We start from the raw sequence: 15,233 nt of genomic DNA on the forward strand, positions 1-15,233 counted from the left end.
ATGCTTGTTCATTGCACCTCTATTTACAATAGCCGTGATATGGAAACAGCCTAAGTGTCCATCAGTGGAAGAATGAAGATGTGGTATACATATGTAAAATACATAACCAGTGGGAATTTGCCATAAGATTCTGGGAGCTTACCCTGGTGCTCTGTTACAACCTAGAGATGTGGATGGGGTGGAAGGTGAGAGAGAGATTCAAGAGGGGGGACCTATGTATACCTATGGCTGATTCATGTTAATGTATGGCGGAAACCAACAAACCAACACAGTGTTGTAAACAACTATTCTCCAATTAAAAATATATAAATTAAAAAGAAAAGACGTGGTAGATACATCCAACGGAATTCTACTTGGCCATAGAAAGATGAAATCTTGCCATTTGCAACAAAGATGGACCTTGAGGGTATTGTACTGGGTGAAATAGACAGACGAAGACAAATACTCTGTGGAATATAGTATGTGGAATATAAAAAACAAAAACAGTGCAAAATAAATGAATAAACCAAACCAAAACAAAAACATAGATACAGAGAACAGAATAGTAGTTACCATAAGGGGTTTGGAGAACAGTGAAATGGATAAAAGGGGTCAACTATATAGACAGATGAAAACTCCACTTTCAGTGGTAAGCTCTCAGCAGTATAAGTCAAAATGTAATTCAGAAAACGAAGATCATGGCATCTGGTCCCATCACTTCATGGGAAATAGATGAGGAAATAGTGTTAGACTTTATTTTTTTGGGCTCCAAAATCACTGCAGATGGTAGTTGCAGCCATGAAATTAAAAGACGCTTACTTCTTGGAAGGAAAGTTCTGACAGACCTAGAGAATATATTTGAAAGCAGAGACATTACTTTGCCAACAAAGGTCTGTCTGGTCAAGGCTATGGTTTTTCCAGTGGTCATGTATGGTTGTGAGAGTTGGACTGTGAAGAAAGCTGAGCACCGAAGAATTGATACTTTTGAACTGTGGTGTTGGAGAAGACTCTTGAGAGTCCCTTGGACTGCAAGGAGATCCAAACAGTCCATCCTAAAGGAGATCAGTCCTGGGTGTTCATTGGAAGGACTAATGTTGAAGCTGAAACTCCAATCCTTTGGCCACCTCATGCAGAGTTGACTCATTGGAAGAGACCCTGATGCTAGGAGGGATTGGAGGCAGGAGGAGACGGGGCTGACAGAGGATGAGATGGCTGGATGGCATCCCTGACTTGATGGACATGAGTTTGAGTAAACTCCGGGAGTTGGTGATGGACAGGGAGGCCTGGCGTGCTGCAATTCATGGGGTCTCGAAGAGTCAGACACGACTGAGCGTCTGAACTGAACTGAATGTATAGATGAACCATATCTAATGTTATAAACCAATATTACCTCATTTTTTAAATTGAAAATTAGGAAAAAATAAACCAACCGTCCAGGGTTGGCTGGCATGAGGCACATTCAAGGAATTGAAGTAGGGATTAAAGCAGGCAAGAGGAGTGTGGTGCACCCTGCAACGGAGAGGTAGGCAGGAGCTGGACTCTGCAGGGTCTTGGAGGTCAGGCAAGAGCCGTGATCTTATTGTCTGATCTTATTTCTAAGAAAGCACTGACAGCATTGAGTGTCTGAGTGGTTTTAAGCAGGAGGGCAGTGGCACGATCATCCCTGTTCCTGAAAGACCCCCCCAGCCTATGAGTGGGGCCTGGGTTACAGAGGGCGTGGTGGTTGGGGTGGGAGACTTGAAGCAGCTACTGCAGTTGTCCAGTGAGAGAGGGAGGTGGTGTGGACGAAGTGTGGGTGGCGGAGAAGGAAAGGTACAAATGATAGAGACAACCTTTGGAGGCGAAACTGATAGGTGTCAGGAGTGGACCAGCCACGTGGGGTGAGTTGAAGGGGTGCCATGCAAACCTTTTTGTTCCCAAGTAAATTTCAAAAGTTAACAGTGTAAAGAGCTTAGTTTTATATTAGTTTCCTGGGGCTGCTGTAACAAATTCCTGCAAAACCAGTGACTACCAACAACAGATATTTACTCTCTCATAGTTCTGGAGGCCAGAAGTCCAAAATCAAGATGCTGGCAGGGCTGGCTCTCTCCGAGGTCTCTAGGAAAGAATCCTGTCCTGCCTCTTCCAGCTTCTGGTGGCTCCAGGAGTTCCTTGGCTGTGGCCGTGTAACTCCAATCTCTGCCTCCGTCTTCACGTGGCCTTCCCATCTCCTCCCTGTGTTTGTATGTCTTCTCTTCTGTCTCATGTGAGGATGCTTGTCATTGGATTTAGGGCCCATCTGAGAAAATCCAGAATGATTTCACCCTGAGATCCTTAGCTTAACTACTTCTGCAAACTCTTCTCCCCACCTCCCCCCACTGCCGACTCACAGGTTCCGGGGATTAGGGCACGGTTATATGTTTGTGGGGGCCAATGTTCAATCCACTACAAGCATTATGTGAACAATCTTTTATTTACTGCTTGACTTCCCTGGTGGCTCAGACGGTAAAGCATCTGCCTACAAGGTGGGAGACCCGGGTTCCATCCCTGGGCTGGGAAGATCCCCTGGAGATGGAAATGGTGACCCACTCCAGTATTCTTGCCTGGAAAATCCTATGGATGGAGGAGCCTGGCAGGCTACAGTCCATGGGGTCGCAAAGAGTTGGACACGACTGAGCGACTTCACTTTCTTTCTTTCTTTTTTCACTTTGTATGGGCTACCAGGACTGACCTTTATGCACACATATCGTCTTCACAAGTCATTTGAGAAGCTCTGAGAGGTCTGCCCTCACCTCCCAAAGCAACTGCTAAATCTAGAGGATTGATCCTTGTGAAACCTTTGTAGTCTATAACCTCCTGTGTATGCGCCATCATTGAGTGCAATTTGAGCATTTTATCACCTGCTATTGGAATCTTGCTGTTTCCTTGTCTCTTATTTGTAAGGCCTTTGGAGGAGGTGATGGTTTACCATTCTCGTTCACCAGGCCAGGTGTGGCCCTTCCATGAGGTACTTCACATTATGCTGTAAGGTGTCTCGAATATAATTTTTTAAATCAAATCACAATTAACTACTTAATTAATTAGAGATTTCTGAATAGCACCTGCAAACTATTTTGGATGGCAGAGTATCGGTAAAAATCAACACATTGTATAGTTTCTCTATAGCTGCTGGTGACTTAAAGATGGAAAGTTTTAGTTCTTATATTTTAATTGTTTAGTCTATTAAGATCTATTTGAGCAAATTAATTATAAATTAGTGGGACTTCCTGTTGTAAAGTCATGCATGAAATGCTAAGGAACAACAGGGAGCAAGCAGCTGGTTATTTTGGTGGAGGTTAGAGGTGGCTTCCCCTGGAGAAGGGCATGGCAACCCACTTCAGTATTCTTGCCTGGAGATCCCATAGACAGAGGAGCCTGGCAGGCTAAAGTCCATGGGGTCACAAAGAGCTGGACCCAACTGAGCGATTAAACAGCAGCAGTAGAGATGGCTTCAGAGAGGTGACATGCGAATTGAAGTCTTGAGAGGCGAACAGATATTTTCTAGGGGGAGGTTATCCAAAGAAAGATGAAACCAGTAGGGATTCCTATTGAAATCATAAGAGCACTAGCAAGGGAAAAATTTCAGATGCATTTTCAAAAAAAGTGAGATTTTTTAACAGATGCAGAAGAAGGAGAGGAAGCAGTTAAATATATTCAGGGAATAAGACTCGGCAATAAATGTATTTGTGAAAAAAAAAATAACGACAGTGGAGTCAGAAGAACTACAAGGCCATCGCCCAGCAGACCCCGGGTCTCTCTATTAAAAATGGGGTGTCTGAACTCTTCAGATGTTAATTGGAAATGTGGTCTGGGTTTTCTCCATGACAGGCTGTAAATCTATATTTTAGTCAGGGCTTTGCTCTTTTGGATTAGTATGTAATGTCCTTGAAAGCCCTCGGTTCTTTTCTTTCTTTCTTTTTTTTTCTTCCAAAGGAAAAAGAACCTTCTTCAAAAAGTTACATGATGGAGTTGGACTTAGCTCGTTTTTACAAAGGTCACAGCATTTTTGAGTAGTAAACACGATTGCTAGATCTTTCCAGTATCTAGATATTTGGCAGGCAAGCCTCCATTGCTGGAATAAATAACTAGAGTGCCAGGGGCATATGACAGCTGTGGGCCTGCGAAGCCTGGGAGTATCTGGGAAAAAGCAGATGCCTCCTATCTCTCCTCAACCACAGCCAAGAAGACAATCGAGGCAGAAATCTCCCTGTTGCTTGAATTAACCAGATTATTGAGCAAAGTTAGAGCTTGTCTGGTCTACTGGTTTCAATTTGGGCTTACAAGCCCAGTGCGTAACAGGAGATTTATTTGAGAAATTGCTGTCAAAAATCTAAGAGTCCTTTCAATAGCAACTCAGCAGCACCTGGATTGTATTTTTAGAGTATTTCCTCCCGTGATGATAATATCAGCAATTAATGTACTTGTATTTATAAAGCCTTATTCTTCAGGGAGTACTCGACCCTTGAGGGAGGTCACCTAATTAATTTCTGCAATGTTTTAGATTAGACTGTTGCTTGTTTTGTGACCTTGAAGATTGCAGTGATTATTAAGTCACTAAAATACTAAATCACTTTTGCAAGGACTCCCAGTAAGGAAGCAATAGGAAACAGTCAAAGAACACACAAAGACCTGGGCATTCTGGGAAGCGTTTTCACTCCTGCCACAGAGCAGGACCCCCACAGGCGTGCCCACCCTGTTTTAAGCAAGGAGGAAAAGTTAAAAAAGAGAATCCACATTTTCACTGGAGAAATAACGTGCTTCAATAGTCTAAGGAAACCTTAGTCATGCTCATATAAACTCATCTGAAATTAGTCATATCTCTGGAACCTTGAAGATAACTTTTTAGCAGCTCTGAAATAAAAGGCTGAATGAGCACCTTTCTTCCCGGTATGGTAGAAAGATCAACTTGACCGTGATCCATGAAACTTATGTTTGAATATTGTCGCTTTCACTTATTAGCTATATGATCCTGGGCAAGATAATTGATGCCTTGGAATTTTCCCAATTGTGAAATGGATATGTTAATAACTGCTTGACAGTGCACTCTACCTTAAGGGCCAAAATCCTAGTTCAAGACTCCATCATCTTTCACTTGAACCACTGCAACTGACTTCTAACTGATCTGCATGTCATTCTTGTTCCGCTGCTGCCTTTTCTCCACATAGCTGTTCGAGTGATCTTTTAACATCACAATTCAAATTGTATCATTCTTTTGCTTAAAATTCTTCACTGGCATCCATTGGTATTTCGAATAAAATGCAAGTCCCTTACCATGGCCTAAAAGATCTGTACAGTCTGGTCCTTGCCTACCTCTTTGTCCCCATCACCCCACAGGGCCCCACATTTACTGAGCTCCAGCCATGCTGACCTCTGTGACATTCAACCAGACATGGCCGCCTTCCCTTTAGCCTTCCACACTTGCAGTTGCATCATCCAGGAGGCTCTTCTGCCACATCTGGATGCTTGCTCCATTTACTCTCTCAAGGCCCAGTTGGAATACTATCTGTCCAGAGAGGTGTCCCTGGACACTGTATGTGAAGTGGCATCCCCAGTCACTTTCCAACAATTTTTACCTCTGTAGCAGTTATCACAATGGGAGTTTATCTTATCTAGTTGTTTATTTATTGTGAGCTTTATCCCATAAGACTGTAAGCTCTTGTTCACTGTTTACACAGTACATTCCCAGAGTTTAGAGCAATATCTGACAGTCTAGCATGTACTAGGCACTCAAAATAAGGGTTTATCAGATGAATACATGAGTATAATAATATATATGAAAAGTTTAGCCCATAAAATGCTTAAATTTGCTGTCTGTAGTGTCAGACCTTTGTATCCACAGGCTGTGCATTTGCACACAAGGTTGTGCAGGCTGGTCTGTTGAATCCTGGGGTGTGGAACCCTCACACAAGGGACCCACAGACACAAATGGCTGATTCTACTATGCTATTTTACGTAAGGAACTTGAGCACTGGTGAAATTTGATATCGGTGGGGGTCCTGGAACCAATATCCTGGTAGATATTAAGGGTCAACTATTCTTACTCTTGGGGACTCACTTTTAGGACAAACTTCTCCTGGCCAATAGCAAATAATAATAACAATAGCTAATATCTATTGAGCTTCTAATAGATGCTGAACATTGCTCTAAGTGCCTTTAATGAATTAACTCACTTATCAACCCTCTGAGATATGTGTTATTATTATTCAAATTATTAACATGAGGGACAGATGGTTCAAGTAACAAAGAAACAAAGACTTTTGTTCCTAAGTAGAGGGATGGGGATTTGGACTCAGGTAATTTGGTCCCACAGCGATAATCATTATCACTCACCTACTCAAACTGTCTTATCCTGGCATTCACGCTTTCCAACAATCTGATGTCTGGCTCTCCCAATCTCTTCTTTCATCATTCATCCATTCATTCATGCACACATCCATTGTTCAGCATATATTGAGTAAATACCTTATGCCAGGCCCTGACCTAAGTCTTGGGTTTAAATGGTCTTTGGAGGAAGGGAAAGGATAAATAGAAATGTGAAAATCTTTATTTTATCCATGTTGTCAGCACAATAAAGCCATTGATGAATTTGAGCAGGAACTTTACTTATTTTACGACTTAAGACTTCTCTTTTATGAAAAATGATAGTCTTCAACATTTACAGGGTGTCTTTTGGATACCTGATTTCTCCAAACACTGCCCCCGCTTTCAGCGTAACCAGAACTTGAGTGCCATCAGCACCTCCAAGAACTTGGACTTCTCCTTGCTTAATGATATACATTTCCTTGCCAATTTCTCCCTGTATGCCAAATAAAAAGAGGAAATGATAGTCACTTTATTCTTGACAATTATGCCCCAAATTAAAGAAATATAAACTCCTCTAGATGAATAAACATAAAAGAAGGAAGTGTAAAAGTAATTATTTGAAGACTTGAAAGAGGTATGGACATTAGTTTGACACATCATGTGAAAAGAAATGGTAGGAAAAGTGGTACTCTTCAAAATGAGAACACTGAGCACCATCGCTGGATAGGCAAAGATATTTTAGCTGGCACATTGTTTCAGGAATGGGATTGGAGAGAGGAAATTAGAGATTGTAAGACTAGCAACCTTTTCCTTCTTATTTTTTAGTGACCACTGCTTTGCTTTGAAGAAGTTGCTTAATTTATCCAGAGAGTATGGGTTACAGTCATTCAAAGATGAACTCTACTCTTCTGCCTATAGCACTGAGATCTCATTTTAGTAACTGGGGCATAGGAGACCTTTAAGCTATTATTCTTGTTCCACATTGAAAGTGTTAATGCAGCAAGTTGTTTTTATTCAGTTCTTGTTTATCTCTGGGGACCCTGGAACCAGGGCAATGACCCTTGTTCAAAGCCCCGAAAACTAAACTCTTGGAGTGTTCACATAGCCACTGGTGAATGAGGCTATTCTGTATGCCTCAGGCAGCGTGGCGGGATGTACCAGGCTGTCAACACTGTTTAATGTAAACACAAAGATTTATGATGTGTACTTGGTGTCTAGTTTGTAGTCTGAACCATGGCTGGTCATGTAGCTATGTGACCAGACCCTTTTAAAAACTCTAGACTCCAAGACTTTGTTGAGTTTTCCTAGGCAGAGATATTTTGTCCTTGTCCACAGTGAGTGATAAAGATGAATCTCACGTGACCCTCATGGAAGTAGGACCTAGTAAATCTGCACCTTATTTCTCTAGTCTGTGCCTGTGAGTGTCTTTTTCTTGCTTTTCCTGCACTGTGTGCTTTACTCTAATAAATCTTAAGTGATAAATACCACTTTACATTGAGTCATGCAAATCACCAAACTAGCGGGTGATAGTGGGACCCTTGGAATACATCGCACTCCAGGATCCAAAAAGAATAAACATGCTTTACAAGAGACCTGAATGGCACTTGGGTCAAGAAAAGCTGTTCAGCTTTAAATAAGACAGTTGTCATAATATTAGGCAAACTGGATAATAGTACCTATATGTCTTAATGAGCTGAGTCTTGATCAATCTGAGCAATTAAAAATAGCATAAATACAATTAATTCTGTTATACTTGGCTTAGGAGGGGACTAGATTATTTGAGTTCATCAAATATTCTTGTTAATCATATTTTCAGAAGATTAGAACACACTAAAATTAATTTAGGATTAAACAATGTTGATTATAGTTTCTGCTCTGCAAAGACTGAGACAGTGTCTACTTTGTTCCAGGGCTGAGCACAGGAATTATGACATAGACAACTCATTTATGAATAATTTATAATGTCACCATTCTCTGGGAAGTTCTTTAATGCCAAGGATTATTTTCCTGATCATTACTTACTGTCACATTCTAACTGTTAGGTTAAGTTTAAAGTTTTTAGGTTCTACCTCTTAGCTGACATCTGTGACATTCTCATTTTATCTCCCTATGACTTTTATGAGGAAGTTAGTGTAGGTATTATTATTTTCATTTTACAGAAAGAAAATAAAGGTACAGATTGACTTACAGGCTAATATTTGGCTGAGTAACCAATGCTCCATGACAGTAATTAGAAGCAAAAGGAAGCCTAGAATGCATATCTCTGGATGAAGCAATGCAAAAAAGTATATTTAAATTCTGCATTGTGGAGAATATTAAGCATATATTTATTCCCAAGTGTAGATCTAAGTAGAAATTCCAATACAGATGGATCTAATTATAGTTATTTCCATAATATCAATACTAATAATACATCTTGCATTTTGCAAAGTATTTTTAAACTCACAATGCCAGATTTTACATCGTTCATTATTTTATGCCTGTGTTTGTTCAATCAGAACATGCTACTTTATAGCTGCAAAATATTTTCATAGATATTAACGTATTTAATTCTTGCAAAAATCTCAGTGAGGTCATGTAGGAAAGATATCATTAGTTTTATTTAAATTTGGTAGTGTGTAAGTCACTCAGTCATGTCTGACTCTTTGCAACCCCATGGACTATATAGCCTGCCAGGTTCCTCTGTCTATGGAAGTCTCCTGGCAAGAATATTGGAGTGGTAGCCATTCCTTTTGCCAGGAGATCTTCCTGACCCAGAGATCGAACTCAGGTCTCCTGCTTTGCAGATCAGATTCATTACCATCTGAGCCACCAGTAGAGACTTGAAAAGTTAAGTGTCTTGGGCAAATTTGTGAGGCTGGCAGATGGCAGCATTAGAGCTGGCAACACCTATGTCACCTGACCATATAATATGCATATTAAATATGATGCAATATATCTGTACAGATAGACCACATTTAATGATGAATCCAATATCAAGACTGATCTCTTTAAAACCAACAAAATAGCTATGAATTATTTTTAAAATGAAGGCAAGTGTCTGAAAATTAGTTTTTCAAGAGATACTCCAAGAAGTAATGATTAGAACATGGTCATATTCCTTCATTTTTTGCATGAAGTCATTCTAAAGGAACTGGAATGATTTTTCAAAGGCAGTTTTTACAGCTGACTGGAGGTAGAAGTACATAATGGGTACTGAAATATAGTTCAGCACTTTTAATTATTTTTTAATGATCATTTCAATAATTTTCCAAGGAGATCGGGCATAATCACCGAACCAAAACTTCCACTATTTCCTGCATATTTCTAGGCTAATTTAAGACTTTTCTGCAAGTTAATTAGCATTCAAATGAAGTAGACATTCCTTAGAGAAGAAGATTCTGACAGCAAGTGCAAAATAAGACCAAACTAAGCTTTTGTGGTTGGTTTACGTGCTAATTTGGAAAAAGTATAGAAATGCAAGCGCTTCATATACAATAGGGTAACCCTTCCTGAGAGAGCATTTAAAATTTTCAGAGTTCCCCTGTGAAAGGCTATTCCAAAGCTGGCAGGGGTATTATGACACTCAGATTAATTCTTGCAAATTAATCCTGGGAAAACTCCAAAACACTCTTTGAAGCAGTCCAAGCTAGCCACTCAGTAAGTTTAGGAGCCATCCAGAGGATTAGGGCTTCTCTGGTGGTTCAGACAGTAAAGAACCTGCTTGCAATGCAGGAGACTCAGGTTCAATCTTTGGGTTGGGAAGAGGGGAATGGCTACCCGCTCCAGTATTCTTGCCTGGAAAATTCCATTGACAGAGAAGCCCAGCTGGCTACAGTCTATGGGGTCACAAAGAGTCAGACACGATGGAGTGACTAACACTTCCACACTTTCAAGCATATGTATCTAACTCCTTTGGGGAAACTTGGGAATGCCAACCCAGTGTTAGGAGCTGCTTAGAGGATTAGGGAGGTCAGCAGACTCAGTCCTGAGCCCTGCCATCTCTTCAATTATCTAAACGACCTCCAATGAGCATGTTTGTTGTTTGTTTTTCTTCCCTTTCCTACAGTGATTTGTGGAGATGATAAAGCAGAAGCAAAGCTGAATTCAGCTGTCTGAAATCTGGTCAAGTAACAACTTTTCATCTCTGTCTATTCAGTTCAGCTCAGTTCAGTCGCTCAGTCGTGTCCGACTCTTTGCGACCCCATGAATCGCAGCACGACAGGCCTCCCTGTCCATCACCAGCTCCCGGAGTTCACTCAGACTCACGTCCATCGAGTCACTGATGCCATCCAGCCATCTCATCCTCTGTCGTCCCCTTCTCCTCCTGCCCCCAATCCCTCCCAGCATCAGAGTCTTTTCCAATGAGTCAACTTCCCATGAGGTGGCCAAAGTACTGGAGTTTCGGCTTCAGCATCATTCCCTCCAAAGAAATCCCAAGGCTGATCTCCTTCAGAATGGACTGGTTGGATCTCCTTGCAGTCCAAGGGACTCTCAAGAGTCTTCTCCAACACCACAGTTCAAAAGTATCAATTCTTCAGCGCTCAGCTTTCTTCACAGTCCAACTCTCACATCCATACATGACCAGTGGAAAAACCAAATCCTTGACTAGATGGACCTTTGTTGGCAAAGCAATGTCTCTGCTTTTGAATATGCTATCTAGGTTGGTCATCACTTTTCTTCCAAGGAGTAAGCGTCTTTTAATTTCATGGCTGCAGTCACCATCTGCAGTGATTTTGAAGCCCCCAAAATTAAAGTCTGACACTGTTTCCACTTTTCCCCATCTATTTCCCATGAAGTGATGGGACCAGATGCCATGATCTACTATTAATTAAACCCCTTCTTTAAAACAGAAACGGAAGCAGAGAAATGTGGCTTGGGTCTCATGTCTTTTCATTTCTGCTCTTCTCCCTGCTTACTTTTTTCCCTTCCTTCATTTGTGTTCAGCTGATCTGTTTTTATTACTTAGTGATGGATGTGATGTAAGGAAGAAATTAGAAATGAGAAGGCTGCCTCTACTGTGCATTTCACACTTTGTTAAGCAAGTTTTCACTGCTTAGGGGCATGAGTGCTAAAGTTTCTATGAGTTGTCTCAGTTTTCAATCCCTGCTGCTATTGGCACAAATTGAAAGGCTATTTGGGTGCATTAAGGCCATGCCATCCTAAACGCATCATTGATTGAAAGGAGTCCTTTAATCGAGCTGTGGTTTGCATTTCCCATTTTAATGAAAATGATTTCATATCATCAGTATGCCCACTTTTAATCTGGGCTTATTTGTGTGGGCTTATATACTCTTGCCTGGAAAATCCCATGGACCGCGGAGCCGGGTGGGCTGCAGTCCATGGGGTCGCTAAGAGTCAGACACGACTGAGTGACTTCACTTTCACTTTTCACTTTCATGCATTGGAGAAGGAAACGGCAACCCACTCCAGTGTTCTTGCCTGGAGAATCCCAGGGACGGGGGAGCCTGGTGGGCTGCCGTCTATGGGGTCGCACAGAGTTGGACACGACTGAAGTGACTTAGCAGCAGTATATATTCCTCAGATGATAAAGAATCTGCCTGCAATGTAGGAGACCCAGATTTGATCCCTGGGTCAGGAAGACTTCCTTGGAGAAGGGAATGGCAACCCACTCCAGTATTCTTGCCTGGAGAAATCCTGACAAGAGAAGCCTGGTGGGTACAGTTCCTGGGGTCGCAAAGAGTCGGACATGACTGAGCGACTAACGCTTTCACATTGTATTCCTGGTTTCACTAATATCACAATGTCTCATCCACATTTTCCTCTTTTACTACCAGAAGAGAGCTCCTTCTCAGTTGCCCTCTGTTATTCTTCTCCAGTGACTTCTTCCATAAATACTGTTTTTCTTCAAAGTTACAACCTTGGTCTTTTTCATGTCCCTTATGTTGAGCTTCTTATGATAGCAATTCTGTTATATGCTGGTCCCTAAAGATTTACCTCCAGTTGTATCCTCTCTTGCAGACTACATTATTTCCACCTCTGCACCTGGGTGCCTTAAAGTACCTTCCCTCCATTTGACTTTGTCTTTAGCCATTATCCTCATTGATTATGTGCTTCAATTCCTTAAGTTTGTCAAGTTCTGTCTTGCCTCATTTCCCCAAGTCTTCATCTAAAAAACTGTCCTCTTTAGTTTGTTTTTCTTTTTTTTTAAACTAGAGAACTATTTCTGTTTAGATTTTCACAATGATCATGTCTGATAATCTGACAATCTCCTCACCTCTGAGTCCTCCAATCTAAATTAAGTACCTTTGTCACCACACAAATTCTGTGTTCCCTTCATAGAAGTTAGCACGTTTTGGAGTTACACATTTATTTAATTTGTTTATTGTTTGTCTCTTCCATCAGGCCAGTGATATTCAACTTTGGCTGCATGTGAGAGTCACCTGGGAGGCCTAAAAAGTATTGATATGTGGGCTCTGCCAGACCAGTTGAATTGCTGGGGATGGAGCCCAGACTTCTAAATTCTGGTGATTCTGATGCAGACTGTGAACTGAATACCCCAGCATCAGACAGCAGGCCTCTGAAGGACAAGAACCACCCTTTTCTGACATATACTGAATATATCCAGTATCTAGCACAGTGCCTGGCCCATAGCATTTCAGAATTATTTATTGAGGTTCACTGAATGAATGATGCTAAAATTTCCCAGCTTTTGACTTGTAGTTCCATACATTCTCTCCATAGACAGTTCCTTCCTTCTGCCTGAGCCCATGTGAACTTTTTTCCTTCATCTGATATGCCTGCTTCTTCTTTCTCCCAGTTCATGCTGATTCATTTTTCAGGACTTTGCTTGACCAATAGCTCCTCCAGGAGCTCTTACCAGCACCCCAGGGAGAAGCATTCTCGATCTCTGTCCTACCACAGCTTGTGCTTCCTTCTCCCACCACATTTAACATGTTATTTTGGGAGGTAAGTGCCTCCTACGCCCACTTGTCTGTGAACTCCCTGGGGTTTTGGATCATCTTTCATTCCTTTGAATCACTCATCATTCTGTATGTTTAATTTTGATTGTTGCCTTCACAACTGATTTAATGTCTCAAGATGAAAAACCCAAGGTCATCATTCCTTCTCTCTCCCTGAAGTTAGTAATCAGAGATGTGCAAAAATACTCATTTTGGAGTTATTTGTAATAGCAAACACTTGGAAATTGATTATGATACATTCATAGACTGGAATACTATGCAGCTTTAAAAAGGAGGTTGTAGATTACTTCCTATGGTATATTGTGACGTGACAGAGCAAGTTCCACCCATAAGGGAGGTATGATGCTAATTTTATGAAACAAGCTGTAACTATCCATCAATCGATTTATAAAAGAGATAGGTTGAAATATATTAATAGTGGTTATTTATGGATGGTGGAGCTTTTGGCTTTGTGCTTTTATGTGTTTCCCATGTTAAAAATAATGACCATGTATTGCTTTGTAATTACAGTAAAATTAAAAAAATACGGCATTATCCACTAACTGTGTGAGCTAAATGGAGGTAACTGATAGTTTGCTGAAGACATCAAAGGGGCAGAATCACCTTTCACTTCTTAAGGGAAAAGGTAGAATTAAGGGAAGGTATTTGGAATTAATGGGGTATGACAGTTGATGACTTCTGTATACATAAACCAACTTTTTAGACCACCCACACTCATATGCTACAAGTAATGAAATCCATATTGTCTTATTCTGTTTTGAACTCTGAAAGCACATTATTGTTTTACAGAATTGCATCTCATAATTATTTTCATACTTTGGAACTCACCCTAGGCAGATTTTGTTTAAACTGTTCTCCTGACTTATATCTGAACTCCTCAAATATATTTATTTATGAGTCATGCATTTGAAAAATTGCAGGCACTCACCTTTTTGCAGACAAAGTCACCAGGTAAATAGACAATGGACTTCAATCTTAGCAGCATGTCATAAATCATCTGTGTGTCACAGCCCTAACGAAAAAATAATAAAGAGAAAAATGATCCTTATCGACACAGCTAAGAGGCAAATATTCCAAGAGATTTTAAAAGGCAGTGAAAATAAACAGTGATAGATTTTTGTCTGTGTTGATGCTAAAATATTAGTTGCCAGTAGATATGGACTTGTATTAGAGAAAAATATAGAAAAAAAATACCTACAGTATAATAGAATTTAGATGTTGGTCAGATATATTAGATCCCCCTGGAGAAGGGACTAGCTACCCACTCCAGTATTCTTGCCTAGAAAATCTCATGGAGAGAGGAGCCTGGCAGGCTAAAGTCCATAGGGTCACAAAGAGTTAGATACAGCTGAGTAACTAAGCATGCACTCCTGCAGATATATTTGGGTTTTAATCCTGTTTCCACTACTTATTGCTATGTATCTACATATCTCATGGCCTCATTTTCCTAGTCTGTTAAATAGGAGTTAAATGGTACTAATTTTGCAATAGTAAAATTTTACTCATGTAAAACTTAACATTAGCTGAATAAATGATAAGTATTAAAGACTACGGTAATGTAATGGTAATAGCAGCTGATTATTAATATATTAACACTGACAAATAAAATATTTCCACATCTTTTTCTTTTTAATAACATCTTTCATACTATTTGAGATATTACATTTGCAAACTTGTATGTTTTTCTTCCCCAACTTGTCATCTTCTTTAACTGCACTTAAGAGATACAAAAACAATATCTGTTAAATAAGTGACTGTTCATATTCACTTCAGTAGTGTAAGAAACAAATTTGATTTGTTTGAAAATCGGTCTATATTTGTTCTTTGTCTAAATAATTATAATTTATCTAGGTGTGTGTGTGCTTAGTCACTGAGTCGAGTCCAACTCTTGGCGACCCCATGAAATGTAACCTGCAGGCTCCTCTGTCCCTGGGGATTCTTCAGGCTGGAATACTGGAATGAGTGGCCATTTCCTTCTCCAGGGGATCTTCCAGACACAGGGAACTAACC

General features: G+C 40.5%; 1 protein-coding gene across 1 annotated transcript in view; it reads right to left on the reverse strand.

The window, feature by feature from the left end:
- CNGB3 (cyclic nucleotide gated channel beta 3) overlaps positions 1-15,233 on the reverse strand; it is a 183,556-nt gene that overhangs the window by 22,104 nt on the left and 146,219 nt on the right. The window contains exons 14-15 of the mRNA XM_005689259.2: positions 14,152-14,235; positions 6,675-6,793 (exon numbers count right to left, since the gene is read on the reverse strand). Coding sequence (XP_005689316.2) covers positions 6,675-6,793; positions 14,152-14,235 — 203 coding nt within the window. The remainder of the gene's footprint in view (positions 1-6,674; positions 6,794-14,151; positions 14,236-15,233) is intronic.

Source organism: Capra hircus, chromosome 14 (assembly GCF_001704415.2).
Source record: "Capra hircus breed San Clemente chromosome 14, ASM170441v1, whole genome shotgun sequence".
In the NCBI taxonomy this organism is placed as follows: Eukaryota; Metazoa; Chordata; class Mammalia; order Artiodactyla; family Bovidae; genus Capra; species Capra hircus.